This window comes from Oncorhynchus tshawytscha, linkage group LG28, assembly GCF_018296145.1.
Source record: "Oncorhynchus tshawytscha isolate Ot180627B linkage group LG28, Otsh_v2.0, whole genome shotgun sequence".
NCBI classification, from domain to species: Eukaryota; Metazoa; Chordata; class Actinopteri; order Salmoniformes; family Salmonidae; genus Oncorhynchus; species Oncorhynchus tshawytscha.
Window position 1 is genome coordinate 10,118,394 of NC_056456.1, and position 14,197 is coordinate 10,132,590.

Here is a 14,197-nt window from a genome sequence, read left to right on the forward strand (position 1 = left end):
TGACTAGTCTCCCTGCCACTGAAAAACATCCCCGCAGAATGATGCTGCCACCACCATGCTTCACCGTAGGGATGGTGCCAGGTTACCTCCAGACGTGCCTCTTGGCATTCAGGCCAAATAGTTCAATCTTGGTTTCATCAGACCAGAGCATCTTGTTTCTCATGGTGTGAGAGTCCTTTAGGTGCCTTTTGGCAAACTTCAAGCGGGTTGTTGAGTGTGCCTTTTACTGAGGAGTGGCTTCCGTCTGGCCACTCTACCATAAAGGCCTAAATAGTGAAGTGCTGCAGAGATTGTTGTCCTGCTGGAAGGTTCTCTCATCTCCACAGAGGAACTCTGGAGATCATCGGGTTCTTGGACACCTCCCTGACCAAGGCCATTCTCCCCTGGTGGCTCAGTTTGGCCGGGGGGCCAGCTCTAGGAAGAGCTTTGGTGGTTGCAAACTTCTTCCATTTAAGGAAGGATTGAGGCCTCTGTTTTCTTGGGGACCTTCAATGCTGCAGAAACATTTCGTAGCCTTCCCCAGATCTGTCCCACGACACAATCCTGTCTCAGAGCTTTACGGACAATTCCTTCAACCTCATGGCTTGGTTTTTTGCACTGACATGCACTGTCAACTGTAGGACCTTATATAGAGAGGTGTGTGCCTTTCCAAATCATATCCAGTCAATTGAATGTACCACAGGTGGAGTCCAATCAAGTTGTAGAAACATCTCAAGGATGATAAATGGAAACAGGATGCACCTGAGCTCAATTTTGAGTCTAATATCAAAGGGTCTGAATACTTACGCAAATAAGGTATTTATGTTTTTTTATTTGTAATACATTTTCTAAACTTTCAAAAATACTGTTTTCCCTTTGTCATTATGCGGTATTGTGTGTAGATTGATGAGGGAAAATGTAATTTAATCAATTTTAGAATAAGGCTGTAACGTAACAAAAATGTGAAAAAGTCAAGGGTTCTGAATCCTTTCCAAATGCACTGTACATTGTCCAGAACGTTGTTTCGTCTTGTGAGGCAGGTTGACATGTTGGTGATATTTTGGAAGAATTTGTTTTATACGTACTTGGGCAAAATCACCAGTTACAATAAAGATCGGGTGAGAGGATTCTTGCTGGCTAATGTACATTTCGCTGAGTGCCGCCTTGATAACACTTGTGAATTCCCTTGGCACATAGTGGGGTTGGTATTTTAGCATCAGAAACTCCTGGTCGGGTTAACAGGAGCTGGAGATGTTTTCAACTTCGGTACACCAGGTATTGTTGATGAGGAAGCATACAACTCCGCACTACTCGTACCAGAAGCCGCCGTTCGATCCTTACGGAAAATGGAAAAGCCGTCTGGTTGAACGGCAGAGTCGAGTGTATTGACTTTATGCCATGTCACTATAAGAACAAAGACACAGCATTCCCTGATGTCCCTCTGCGATCGAAGCCTTGCTGAATTCACAAAGTTTATTTTCCAGCGATTGGACATTAGCCATCAGGATACTATGTGCAGGAGGCCGTGTAGCCCTTCTTTTCAGCCTAACTTGGAGGGAGAGGTCTAAACGGGATCCTTGGGACGTCCCAACTCTGACGTCACCCCATTGAAGTTGAAATTTTAAATGGTTAAGGGTTAAGGTTAAGGTTATGTAAAGGTTATGGATAGGGTTAGGTTAAGGGTATGGGTTAGGGTATAGGGTAGGGACGTCCCAAGATCCTGGATAACACTAACCTAGCTTGGAGTTACCTTTCCTTCCTCGCCTGTGTTGCCTTCGGTCATCTTGGTCAGCAGCAACAGGTAAGCCCACTGTGTGGGGAACAAAGGAGCGAATCTAGTACTCCAGATCTGGGAGGCCAAGAGATAAGTGTGTAGCTTCTCATTCATGATCCAGAAGTGTGTCTGTCATAGGAAATTATTGCATGTACACTCTGAGCAAACAAAGTAATAATTAACGTAAAAATAGCCATAAAAAAAAAGCTAAGCGAGCAGGAACCGGCAAGACGCGCGCCCTCCTTAGTGCTGCCATCTTATCTAGTGTTTTCAAAACAGGCACGGTGCATGTAGGAATCCTTAACAGGCAGCGACTGTCTTTGCACTATCTAATAAAACCTAAACCTAAATGACACAAAGCCTGATTAAGCTTCAGCTTTACGTTTCCTCACAATAAAGGTGCCACGCATAGTCTTCCGTTATACCACCGACCCCTGGGAAATACTACAAGCTCAGGCATAGCCATTATTATACTTTTGAGAGTGTGACCGTGTGTGCACGTCTCTGATGTGTGTGTGTGTGTGTGTGTGTGTGTGTGTGTGTGTGTGTGTGTGTGAGAGAGTAAAAGAAAAGTAAGACACCAAGAGCTTCAGGTGAGAAATAAAAAATATTAGCATATTTATTACAGCGACATGAAGGACTTTAGAATGAGTACATCCTTTGAACAAGCGTATAGAAATCTGCCATGATAAATATAATGGGCCAAGGGCAGGAAGGAAGAAAGGCCAGGGAGAGCGAGAGAACAATCTCACAAGGAATCAGTATGGGAACATGTAAATAACCGGCCTGGCTGTGGGGTAGAAGACTTCACCAACAATTATTTAGGATCAGCTTACTGTTTCCATATCCTAACTTTAACTGTTAGGCGGGGAACACAGAACTGACCTTTGAACAGTGCCAAGGGGAAACTTTATCCATCCACATGAAAGGACTCAGAGCCTGGCTAAGGTTCAAGGGTCGTGAGATATGGGTCAAAGGTTATGACGTCCGGTTGGGGAGTGATGGATTAGCTTACCAAACGAGGACAATTTCAAAGTGTCAAATTATGAGTACTGACAGACAGCTAACCTTCAACTGGTCACCACTGTCTTGCAGTATTTTGCTGTTTTGAGTCTGAACGAACAGACGCAATATGCTGCTGTCATTTGTTGAATATTTGAATCTAATTGATGACACCGCAAAAGGCTTCTGGCAATTCAATCCATTCACTGTAACGAATACATCATTTGTTGGTAACGGATCATCAGAGACACATTGGAAAGACAAAGGTTAATTTAGCTGTTGAGATTTGCTCATCTCCATCATATGTGTGGGAGGCATTGGAACACTTCAAATAGCTTTGGGATACGAAGGGAATAATTATAACTTCTCTCTGCTATACATTGACCAACGAGTTAGATTCCTAAACCAAAACAAACATGAAAAGTTGACTTTCTAATGTGTTTTTCAAATACAGCTTCCAATAAACTGGTGGTTGATTTACAGCAGCAGTATAGTTTTATGTATACTATTTTTTTTAAAGAACCAAAACAGAGGTGATAACCGCCTGGGGGTTTTCAGTTAAAGAAAAAGAAAAAAGGAAAAAAAAAAAAGATATTTTCTGTGACGTCACCTCAGGGAAACAGATAAATACTATGTACAGATGTAGTCATAACTCCGCCTCTATGGGGGATCAGGGGAGGAGAGGAACGGAAAAGGAAAGGTAGCACAGTAAATAAGGCATCTAAAAGTCGAGCGTCCTCAGGTCCACGGCCCGAGTGAAAACTGCACTCCCCTGTCACCTGTCAATCAAAGGCTGAAACTTAATACCCATGCTACGTAAACGTACATTCCATAGGCCAGGTCATACGAATCACACGCTGCCTATCTCCTATGACCCGCCTCCGCAAGGGGAAAAAATGCCAGATTTCTCTCCTCCTTCAAGAATAAAAGTACATCATTACAGGCGTTATCACCGTAATCATCATCGTCACCATTATTGTTACAAACATTCTAGAGTTTCAAATCAACTCTGTACATATTTTACAGTATGGTACAATGGTATATATGTTGGTGTGTTTGTGGTCCAGTCAGGTAGCAGAGTAACACTGTTATCATAAACATAACCAGATACAAACAGGGGTGCAGTGGACATTGACGACCATATTCAATCAAAGGGGCCTAGCTGGATTTCCTAGTTAAGTCCAAAACTCCACTCTCCCCTCCCCAAAGTGAGAGGGCATGTTGGTTTTGACATGCCGTTGAATTCCCTTCGTTTCACATAGAAAACGTTGTTTTGTTGAGCACAGGACATTGATGTTTTTTTCTCTCTCACTTATCCAAGGAAATTAGGTTAGCAGGTTTGCTTGAATAGGACATTGGCTCTTGTAGATTTGGAAGCAGTTGGCATGACTGAACAGAGGTGGTTAGGACAAACCGTGAATGAACCCATGTTAATCAGAGGTGAAATGAGGCAAAAAACATCACTCGGCACAGTCTACTCAAGTCAAGTCTACCTCACAATCAAGTCTGACTTTGCCCAAACAATTCAGAGCAATACTAACTGTACATGGCACAACGTCTGCGAAACAGATACACATTCCAAACAGTGTCAACGTCACACAATACAAGGTTATCTACTTCTCCGCTCTTCTTCTGTCACCAAAAGGTACAGCTTCTCCAACTGAGGCCAACCCTTGGAAGAAAATGTGCCAACACTGTATTGCCCTGCAGGTTTCTTACTGACGACGTCCTATACGTTGCTGCTCTAGGCTGTACTAAAATGAACTTACTCAAGTGAACTGTGTGCGTCTGGAAGCAGTGGCTATGGAAGCCCTATCTGTTCCTGGCCAAACGGAATGGAAGTCTTCTGAGACCATGAACAGACATCTCCATCTCGTCTTTTCACATCCCTCTATTTCTCCTACCTCCCTCACACATCCATGATACGTCGAAGAGCGTCCTGGGGGAGGGGCTTATAAGGAAGGGGAGGGGCCTGGCAACACATGCACCAGGAAGGAACATCCCACCTGCGTTGCCTGACCACTGATACAAACTTTACGTTCAGTTCTAGACTGGCGGACTGATACACAGCTCTTGTAAACATTTATCTATACATATACAATATCTCCTGGCACCATAAACTGTGTAGAAAATAAAAAAACAGCTTATTGTAAAACGAAAAACAAAACAACCATAAAAACAACTGTACACTAAACTTCACAGACAGTGATGATAATTACAATCGAATTCATTTTTTATTTTTACCATTTTTGTTGTTCTTATTGATACGGTCAGAGACGTCTTGGATGTAGCCTGGTTTCTGAGGTTGATGGGTTGCTAAGCCTCTAAGTGCGTGGACAGAAGCTGGAAGTGCCTACGCTATCAAAACATCCAGGACGGGTGGAATGGTGAAGCTGCGAAGAGGAAGTAAAGGAGCCGAGCGTCCATTACGGCTCCATCTAAGTGTCTTTGTATGGGGAAACCCAACCCAAGATGTCTATATTGGCTTAATCTCAGCGTGTCTCAGTGGTTAAACTCAAAGCAGAGCATCCATTTTGGCCCTCTCTCTCTCGCTCTCTCTCTCAGTGTGTCTCTATGGGGAAACTGTTATACTTGGACGTGGGTCCCCTGGGTCTGCAGGCTCTGGACACTGGAGAGGATCTTCTTCTGGTGACCCGCCAAAGTCACATCCATCTTAACGAGCTCACTACAGAAGAGGACAGAGCAAAAAGGGACTTAGAAAAATGAGAAACAGCAGCAACAACAGACTCCCCCTTTCCCCCTAGCTCTGCTGACTCCTACTCCCCTTTCCCTAACCCAGCTCAGCCCAGCCTCAGCTTAGTCCTGCTCAACCCCGCTTCAGCTCAACCCCGCTTCAGCTCAGCCCAGCTCAGCCCTGCCCAGCTCAGCCCTGCCCAGCTCAGTCCAGCCCTGCCCATGTCTCTCACCTGATGGTGATGTAGAGGACAGAGTCCAGGGTGACGTATCCAGCGCTGGAGAAGTTCTCCTTGTACTGGCCCATCTTGATGGCCTCCAGCCACTCCTCCACCGTACTCACACTAAACTCTGGAGTGGTTGGGTCTTCCCTGCTGGGCAAACAGGAGAGAATATACACATTCTTATCAGCATAGTTAAATATCCCAAACAGTCCAGATACTAGTTCTAATAGTTTATTCTGGATCTGACAGTGTGTGCCTGAAGACTGAGTTTTTTGACCCATTGTAACTCACCATACTGAGCTGTTGGCCAGCTCTCGGAGTCTGGCTGGGTTTCTGATCAGCTTGTCCAGGGTGGTGACGATCTGGCCAAACTTGGGCCGTTCGCTGCGGCCCTTCTCCCAGCAGTCCAACATCAGCTGGTGGAGGACAACAGGACAGTCCATAGGGGCCGGGAGACGGTATCCCTCATCTATCGCTTTTATCACCTGGAAATAGGGGGAGGGAGAGAGAGAGAGAGAAATAGGGGCGGATTAGATAGACCCTAGTCAATCACAAAAATTGTCATCATAATAATTTGAATCCACCGAGGATGGGAGAGAAAGCCAACTGAGTCCGCCTAGCTTCCGCACAAAACCAGCCATCAATAGTGAATCATTGATTAACATATACCATATTAGCTATACACTGTGCTTTATTATAATGAAACAACTCACATCCTGGTTGGACATCTCCCAGTAGGGTCTCTCTCCGTATGAGACCACCTCCCACATGACGATGCCGTAGCTCCACACGTCACTGGCTGACGTGAACTTCCTGTAGGCAATGGCCTCTGGAGACGTCCATCGGATGGGGATCTTCCCTCCCTGGAAGGGTTAATAACAGGTTTGTAAATGGTTAACAGTACATGTAGAAAGGGTTAATAAAACATTACTTGGAAAGGTTAATACAGGATTTACAAACTACTACTATTCATGACTGTCTGCATTGGCAATATGTACCAACTCATTGAATTCTATTGAAAGAGAGAGGGGAACAATCCCTGTTGCGGGTGCGTAGGTAGGAAAGCTCAAAGAACTGCACGGAAACACAGGACCGTGTAGTCATAGGGATGTACCTCATTATATTCATTGATTAAAACACAAACCCAAAGCATTTCTTTCTATTCGCACAATAACAGGGACCACAGTAGAGCTTTGACTTCACTCCTCCATCTGTCCTCTTTCACAAGCCTTTCACAAGCCTTTCCCTTTGTTGTTCAGGAGGAAAATAAGGATCAAAGGAGTGTATATGGAGTAGGCATAGCAGAAAACAGGCTTTTAAAAGGCATTGGGACTGACTGTGTATAAGGAGGACAGAGGAGACGGCATTAAGATGCCTGGTTGGCTCTCTACACAGATCACACTAGTCTTAACATGCTGCTACTGCTGAACTCCTTCTAGTCCCAGCTCTCTGGTCAAAGTCAAATGAAAGAGACAAAGTAAGCAGTCACCCCCTTTCCTTTTCTATCTCCCCTGCTAACCCCCCCCTCTGTTCATCTCATTCCACTCTTTCTCTCTTTCTCTATCTCCCTCCCTCCCTCTCGCTCTCTCTCTCTCTCTGCATCTTTCCTTCTCCCCTACCCCCTTCCTCTCCTCTATCCCTCCTTCCCTCTATGGCCTGTAGATGTATGTGTGTGAGTCTCCTGACACTGCTGACTGTATGTGTAGATGTACAGTATCTACCAGCGAGCGACTGACACATTGGCTGAGTAATTATAGATCTCTAAACTTCAATTTTTTTATCCAAGATTTTAGACAACGTTTTTTTTCCAAGCAATTTGTGGCTTATTTGAGTATAAACAACTTATTTGAAAAATTCCAGTCGGGCTTCCACTCATTTTACAGCATCGAAACTGCTTTATTTAAAGTCAGTAATGACCTTCTGTTGGCTGCCGATGCCGGTGAATGCTCCATTCTAGTTATTTTAGAACTCAGTGCAGCATTTGATACTATTGATCAGAACATCCTTGCTGACGGGCTGGAAAGGTGAGTGGGAATCTCCGGCGTTGCCCTCGACTGGTTCAGGTCATATCTATGTAACATACGTTTCTCAATGAGCATGCATGGGTGGTTCAGCATCATCCCCAGCATCAATTCACTATGGTGTCCCTCAGGGGTCAATTCTGGGCCCCATCCTTTTTTCCCTCTACATTCCCTTTGGTGACGTCATCCGCAATCATAACATTCAGTTTCACTGCTATGCAGATGACACGCAGTTTTTTTTTTACCAATCTGACCAAGCTAGCATAGCTACCTTTCACAAGTGTCTTGCTGACATCAAATTTTGGATGTCTGACTAATTTCTCCGGCTCAATGATAAGAAATCAGATGTTCATTTATTTGGCACCCACCTTGCTAGAACCCATATTGTAAATAACCTTCGATATTTGTCCACCAATGTAAAGCCTACGGACAGAAACCTTGGCATCTTCATTGACCCTGACCTAAACCTCTAGCTGCATGGAAAGAAGGTTGTCTAGTCCTGCTTTAATCATCTAAGAAATATAGCTAGTCTTGTAAGGTTCTGCTTTTCTTTTCTTAGTCAACCTTGTGTTCTTTTTCTTTGTGTTCTTGAACGTAGCCCTGTTTTTGTGTGTTCTGGAACGTAGCCCTGTCTTTGTGTGTTCTGGAACGTAGCCCTGTCTTTGTGTGTTCTAGAACGTAGCCCTGTCTTTCATTTTTGTTCGTCGGAAAAACGGACAGTGGCCTCTGTCCATGTATTGATTATCGTTCCCTGAATGACGTCACGGTCAATAACCGTTTCCCTCGTCCTCTGATCCCAGCGACCCTTGAACAAGTGGGCTGCGCCAACATCTATACTAAACTCGACCTGTGAAGTGCATATAACCTTGTCCGTATACGTGAAGGCAACGCATGGAAGACGGCCATTATCACCACTCGAGGGCACTACGAACACCTGGTCATGCCTTACGAACGCCTCTGCCGTCTTCCAATCCTTTACGAACGAGGTTTTCCAGGATATGATCAACCGCTTTCTCATCGTCTGCATTGATGACATCCTGATTTACTCCTACTTCCTGAAGGAACACATTCAGCATGTGCAAAAGGTTCTTCAACGGCTCCTTGACCATAACCTTTATGCGAAGACTGAAGAGAGTGCCTTCCATATAACCTCTGTAAGCTTCGTACTGACACCTGGAGGGGTCAGCATGGATGAGAACAAAGTCCCCACCATCAGTAACTGCCCAAACCCACCACCGTTAAGGAACTCCAAAAGTTCTCCAACTTCTATTGCCGGTTCATTCGGAACTTCAGTTCTACAGCCGCTTCCCTCACTGCCCTTACCAGCCAAAAGACCCAGACCCTTCAATGGACTGATACCAACCCTGACTGCGTTCAACAACTTCAACACCTCTTCACCTCAGCTCCTGTCCTTCGCCAACCTGATCCAACCCTTCCTTTCACCCTGGAGGTGGATGCCTCCGAAGTAGGAGCCATACTCTCTCAGCGGGTGGGAACACCTCCCAAATCACATCCCCGTGCCTTCTTCTCCAAGACGTTGTCCCCTGCTGAGAGGAATTACGATGTGGGGAACATAGAACTCCTCGCCATCAAGCTGGCCCTTGAGTGGCGGCACTGGTTGGAGGGCGCACCACATCCCTTTCTCATCCTAACAGATTATCATAATCTGGAATATTTCAGAGGGGCTAAGAGGTTCAACTCCAGACAAGCCCGCTGGGCTCTCTTCTTCACACGCTTCCATTTCCATGTTACATACATCCCTGGAAGGAAAAATGCAAAAGCTGATGCTCTCTCCCACAAGTTTGACCTTCCGACCAGTAACTCAGACCCTACACCCATTCTTCCTTCCTCTTCCTACCTCAGACCCGACTCCTCCTGAGACATCAGCTGGGAGGAGTTACGTATCAGCAGCTGTTAGACCCCAACTAAATGCAATGGTGTCACACGTCCTTGGGGTCAGGACATCCGGGCATTACATGAACCACCGAACATCTAGCCCGGAAGTTCTGGTAGTCCTCACTGGCATCCGACGTAAGGGATTACGTACTCACCTGTCCATTCTGCACCCAAATCCCTCGTCATCTCCCCTCCGGGAAGCTTCAACTTTTGCCAATCCCTCACGGACCCTGGTCCCACATAGCTGTTGACTTCATCACTGACCTTCCTGAATCCTCTGGTATAACACCACCATCCTTATCATAGCAGACCGTTTTTCAAAAATGTGTTATCTGGTTCCTCTGCCTCATCTACCTAACACCATGGAATTGGCAGGGTGTATGTTCCAGCAGATGTTCTGTCTGTATGGGATTCCGGAGGACATCGTCTCTGACCGCAGGCCCCAGTTTGTCTCCCGGGTGTGGTGAGCCTTCTGCGACCGACTGGGGGTCACCCTCAGCCTCTCCTCCAGGTACCACCCTGGACCAACGGGCAGACAGAACACCTGAACAAAGAAATAGGGAAGTACCACCGCCAACAATGTTCTGCCTCTCCACACGACTGGAGTCGGTATATGGCCTGGGCCGAATACGCTCAGAACTCACTCATGCACTCATCCCTCCACCTTACTCCGTTTCAATGTGTCCTTGGTTACCAATCCCCCATGTTTCCTTGGGAGGCGGAGCCTAGTACTGTCCCAGCTGTCGACGACTGGTTTCGGCGTAGTGAGCGGGTATGAGAGAAAGTATTCACACCCCTTCACTTTTTCCACATTTTCTTGTGTTACAGCTTGATTGGTACAACTGAATAAATTTAGATTTTGTGTCACTGATCTACACGTAATACCGCATAATGTCAAAGTGGAATTCTGTTTGTAGAACATTTTAGAAATTGATAAATGTCAAGCTGAAATGTCAAGTATTCAACCCCTTTGTTATGCCAAGCCTTACTTAAATTCAGGAGTAAAATTGTGCTTAAAAAAAATTGCATGATAAATTGCATGGACTCCTTCCATATTCAATAATAGTGGTTATTAACATGATTTTTGAATTCCTAGCCCATCTCTGTACCCCCACACATACAAGTATCTGTAAGGTCTCTCAATCGAGTAGCGAATTTCAAGCACAGATTCAACCACAAAGACCAAGGAAGTTTTTCAATGCCTCGCAAAGAAGGGTACCTATAAAAATAAAAAAAATATGCAGACATTGAATATCCCTTTGAGCATGGTGAAGATTCTAATTACACTAAGGATGTTGTAGCAATTTACCCAGTCACTACAAACATACAGGTGTCCTTCCTAACCCAGTTGCCAGAGAGGAAGGAAACCACTCAGGGATTTCACCATGAGGCGAATGGTGACTTTAAAACAGTTAGAGTTTAATTGCTGTGATGAGAACAGAGAACAGAGGATGGATCAACTACATTATAGTTACTCCACAAAAGAAGGAAGCCTGCACTGAATTCAAATATTTGAAAACATGCATCCTGTTTGCAACAAGGCACGAAAATTATACTGCAAAAAATGAGGCAAAGCAATTCACTGTTTGTCCTGAAAAGTGTTATGTTTGGGGCAACTCCAATACAACACATTACCGAGTACCACTCCATATTTTCAAGCATAGTGGTGGCTGCATCATGTTATGGGTATGCTTGTAATCATAAAGGACTGGGGAGTTTTTTTAAGGATAAAAAGTAAACAGAATGGAGTTAAGCACAGGCAAAATCCTAGAGGAAAACCTGTTTCAATCTGCTTTCGACCAGACACTGGGAGATGAATTCACCTTTCAGCACAACAATAACCTAAAACACAAGGCCAAATCTACACTGGAGTTGCTTACCAAGAAGACAGTGATTGTGGCCAAGATTTTTTTTTTTAACCTAAATCTACATGAAAGTCTTATGGCAAGACCTGAAAATGGTTGTCTAGCAGTGATCAACAGCCAATAAGACAGTGAAAGTGAATGTGTCCGAGTTACAGTTTTGACTTAAACCTACTTGAAAATGTACGGCATGAAAATGACCAACAACGAATTTGACAGAGCTGGAACATTTTTGAAAATAATAAATGGGCAAATTTTGCCCAATTCAGGTGTAGAAAGCTTTTACGAGACTTACCCAGAATGACGCTGCCAAAGGTGCTTCAACAAAGTATTTATTCAAGGGTGTGAATATTTATGTCCATTTAATATTTCTGTATTTCATGTTCAATACATTTGATAACATTTATAAAAAGACGTTTTTACTTTGTTATTATGGGATATGGTGTGTAGATGGGTGAGATAATAGTAGATATTTAATCCATTTCGAATTCAGGCTGCAACACAACAAAATGTGGAATAAATCAAGGGTTATGAATTAGTTTCCGAAGGCACTGTATCTAGATCTATGCGCTTATCCGGTCCTTCTATATCTTTGTGATGTGCCAAGGAGGTAAGGGGTCGATCTGCCATTGGGCATTAGTATAATCTTCCTCGTTTTATCTCTGGGGCATGAGGGGCGAGGAGTAGGGGAGTGAACAGTGAGCTAGAGAGGTGAGAAAAACAGAAGCTTCTTCTCTGACAAACCCGCAATTATCCCAATGGGAGGACAAGGGGCACTGTTAGACTAACAGAGATTGACAGGCTCTTTCACACAGGATTTCTCAATCTACCGCTCTCTCTTTCTCTCACAAAAGAGGAAGGGAGTAAGGGGCAATAGGAAGGGAAGGAGTGAGGGGGGGGGAAATGGAAAGTAGAGAGGTGAAAAGGGGACATGCTGGTGAGAGGAGTAAGGGGGAGAGGGGGGGGATGAGGGTTGAGGTGAAGAAGGGTATGAGAGAGGTGAGAGAAGAAATGCATTTTCTCAGACAAACCTGCAATTACCGCATACTGGGACGACAGGGGCACTGACATGGACAGACAAGCTCTCTCCTTCTCGCAATCTTCTCTCAGTCACTCAACCTCACAAACATACAGTACGCTACAACACTGATAAAAATCCAATGCTTTCATTGATAATTGATAAAAATCCAATCCTTTCAGATCTACAAAGGCTGTGTTAACAACAGGCAGCCCAATTCTGATCTTTTTATTTCCAGTAATTGGTCTTTTGAAAAATCAGATCAGTGCTGAAAAAAAAAAAATCTGAATTGGGCTGCCTGTGTAAATGCAGCCTTTGTAGATCTGAAATGATTGGATTGGGGGAAATTCCACCTAGGCCTATCAGTACAATTACCTCATTGCTTATACCCAAAGCCATATATAGCTAAATCTACCGTAGAGTATATAGTGCATTCAGAAAGTATTCAGATCCCTTGACTTTTTCCACATTTTGTTACATTACAGCCTTATTCTAAAATGTATTAAATCTTTTTTTTACCCGTATCAATCTACACACAATACCCCATAATGAGAAAGCAAAAACCGTTTTGTAGAAATTTCTGCAAATTTATGGAAATATTTTTTGGGGTGAAATATCACATTTACATAAGTATTCAGACCCTTTACTCAGGACTTTGTTGAAGCACCTTTGGCAGCGATTACAGCCTCAAGTCTTTCTTGGGACAAACGCCAAGTGGGCTATCATTTGTCTTCCGTCTGGCCACTATACCATAAAGACCTATTTGGCGGAGTGCTGCAGAGATGGTTGTCCTTCTTGAAGGTTCTCTCATCTCCACAGAGAGATGGAGCTCTGTCAGAGTGACCATCGGGTTCTTGGGGAATTTAAATGCTGCAGAAATGTGTTGGCACCCTTTCTCAGATCTGTGCCTCGACACTATCCTGTCTCGGAGCTCTATGGACAATTCCTTCGACATCATGGCTTGTTTTTTTCCCCTGGGACCTTATATACATAGGTGTGTGCCTTACCAAATCATGTCCAATCAATTAAATGTACCACAGGTGGGCTCCAATCAAGTTGTAGAAACATCTCAAGGATGATCAATGGAAACAGGGTGCACCTGAGGTCAATTGCGAGTCTCACAGCACAGGGTCTGAATACTTATGTAAATATGGTATTTCTCAAAACTTGTTTTCGCTTTGTAGTTATGGGGTATTGTGTGTAGATTGATGAGGAAAACACATTTTAGAATAAGGCTGTAACGTAACAAAATGTGGAAAAAGGGGAAGGGGTCTGAATACTTTCCAAATGGACTGTGTGCCTATCCAGTCCTTTTACATCTTGCCAAGGGGTTAAGGGTCGAACCAAATTCCAATCGCACCACCATGTATCAGTCTGATTTAACGAGCACATTCCTTGACCTACATGTGCGGTATAGTAACACATTCTCATTGACATTACATGTGTGGTGTGTGTTTTGTCTTACCCTTGTGGTGTATGCTGCCTCGGGGTCGTCCTCCAGTACTCGGGACAGGCCGAAGTCAGACACCTTACACACCAGGTTGCTGTTGACCAGGATGTTGCGGGCGGCCAGGTCTCGGTGAACGTAGCTCATGTCAGACAGGTACTTCATGCCCGACGCGATGCCACGCAGCATGCCCACCAACTGGATCACTGTGAACTGACCGTCGTGTTTCTAACACGGAGAGAGAGAGGGGGCAAGCGAGAGAGACAGAGAGAAAGATAGA

The 14,197-nt window shown here is 44.5% G+C and overlaps 1 protein-coding gene across 2 annotated transcripts in view; it reads right to left on the bottom strand.

Annotated features, from left to right (window-relative positions):
- Positions 1 to 2,347: 2,347 nt before the first annotated feature.
- epha4b (eph receptor A4b) overlaps positions 2,348 to 14,197 on the bottom strand; it is a 152,692-nt gene continuing 140,842 nt past the window's right edge. The window contains exons 15-19 of one of the 2 annotated variants that reach the window (XM_042307816.1): positions 13,936 to 14,145; positions 6,387 to 6,536; positions 5,965 to 6,158; positions 5,683 to 5,820; positions 2,348 to 5,441 (exon numbers count right to left, since the gene is read on the bottom strand). In XM_042307816.1, the coding sequence (XP_042163750.1) occupies positions 5,342 to 5,441; positions 5,683 to 5,820; positions 5,965 to 6,158; positions 6,387 to 6,536; positions 13,936 to 14,145 (792 nt within the window). In that variant the 3' untranslated portion in view covers positions 2,348 to 5,341. Of the gene's footprint in view, positions 5,442 to 5,682; positions 5,824 to 5,964; positions 6,159 to 6,386; positions 6,537 to 13,935; positions 14,146 to 14,197 lie in introns of both variants that reach the window. The other variant, XM_042307815.1, reaches the window with a different exon arrangement.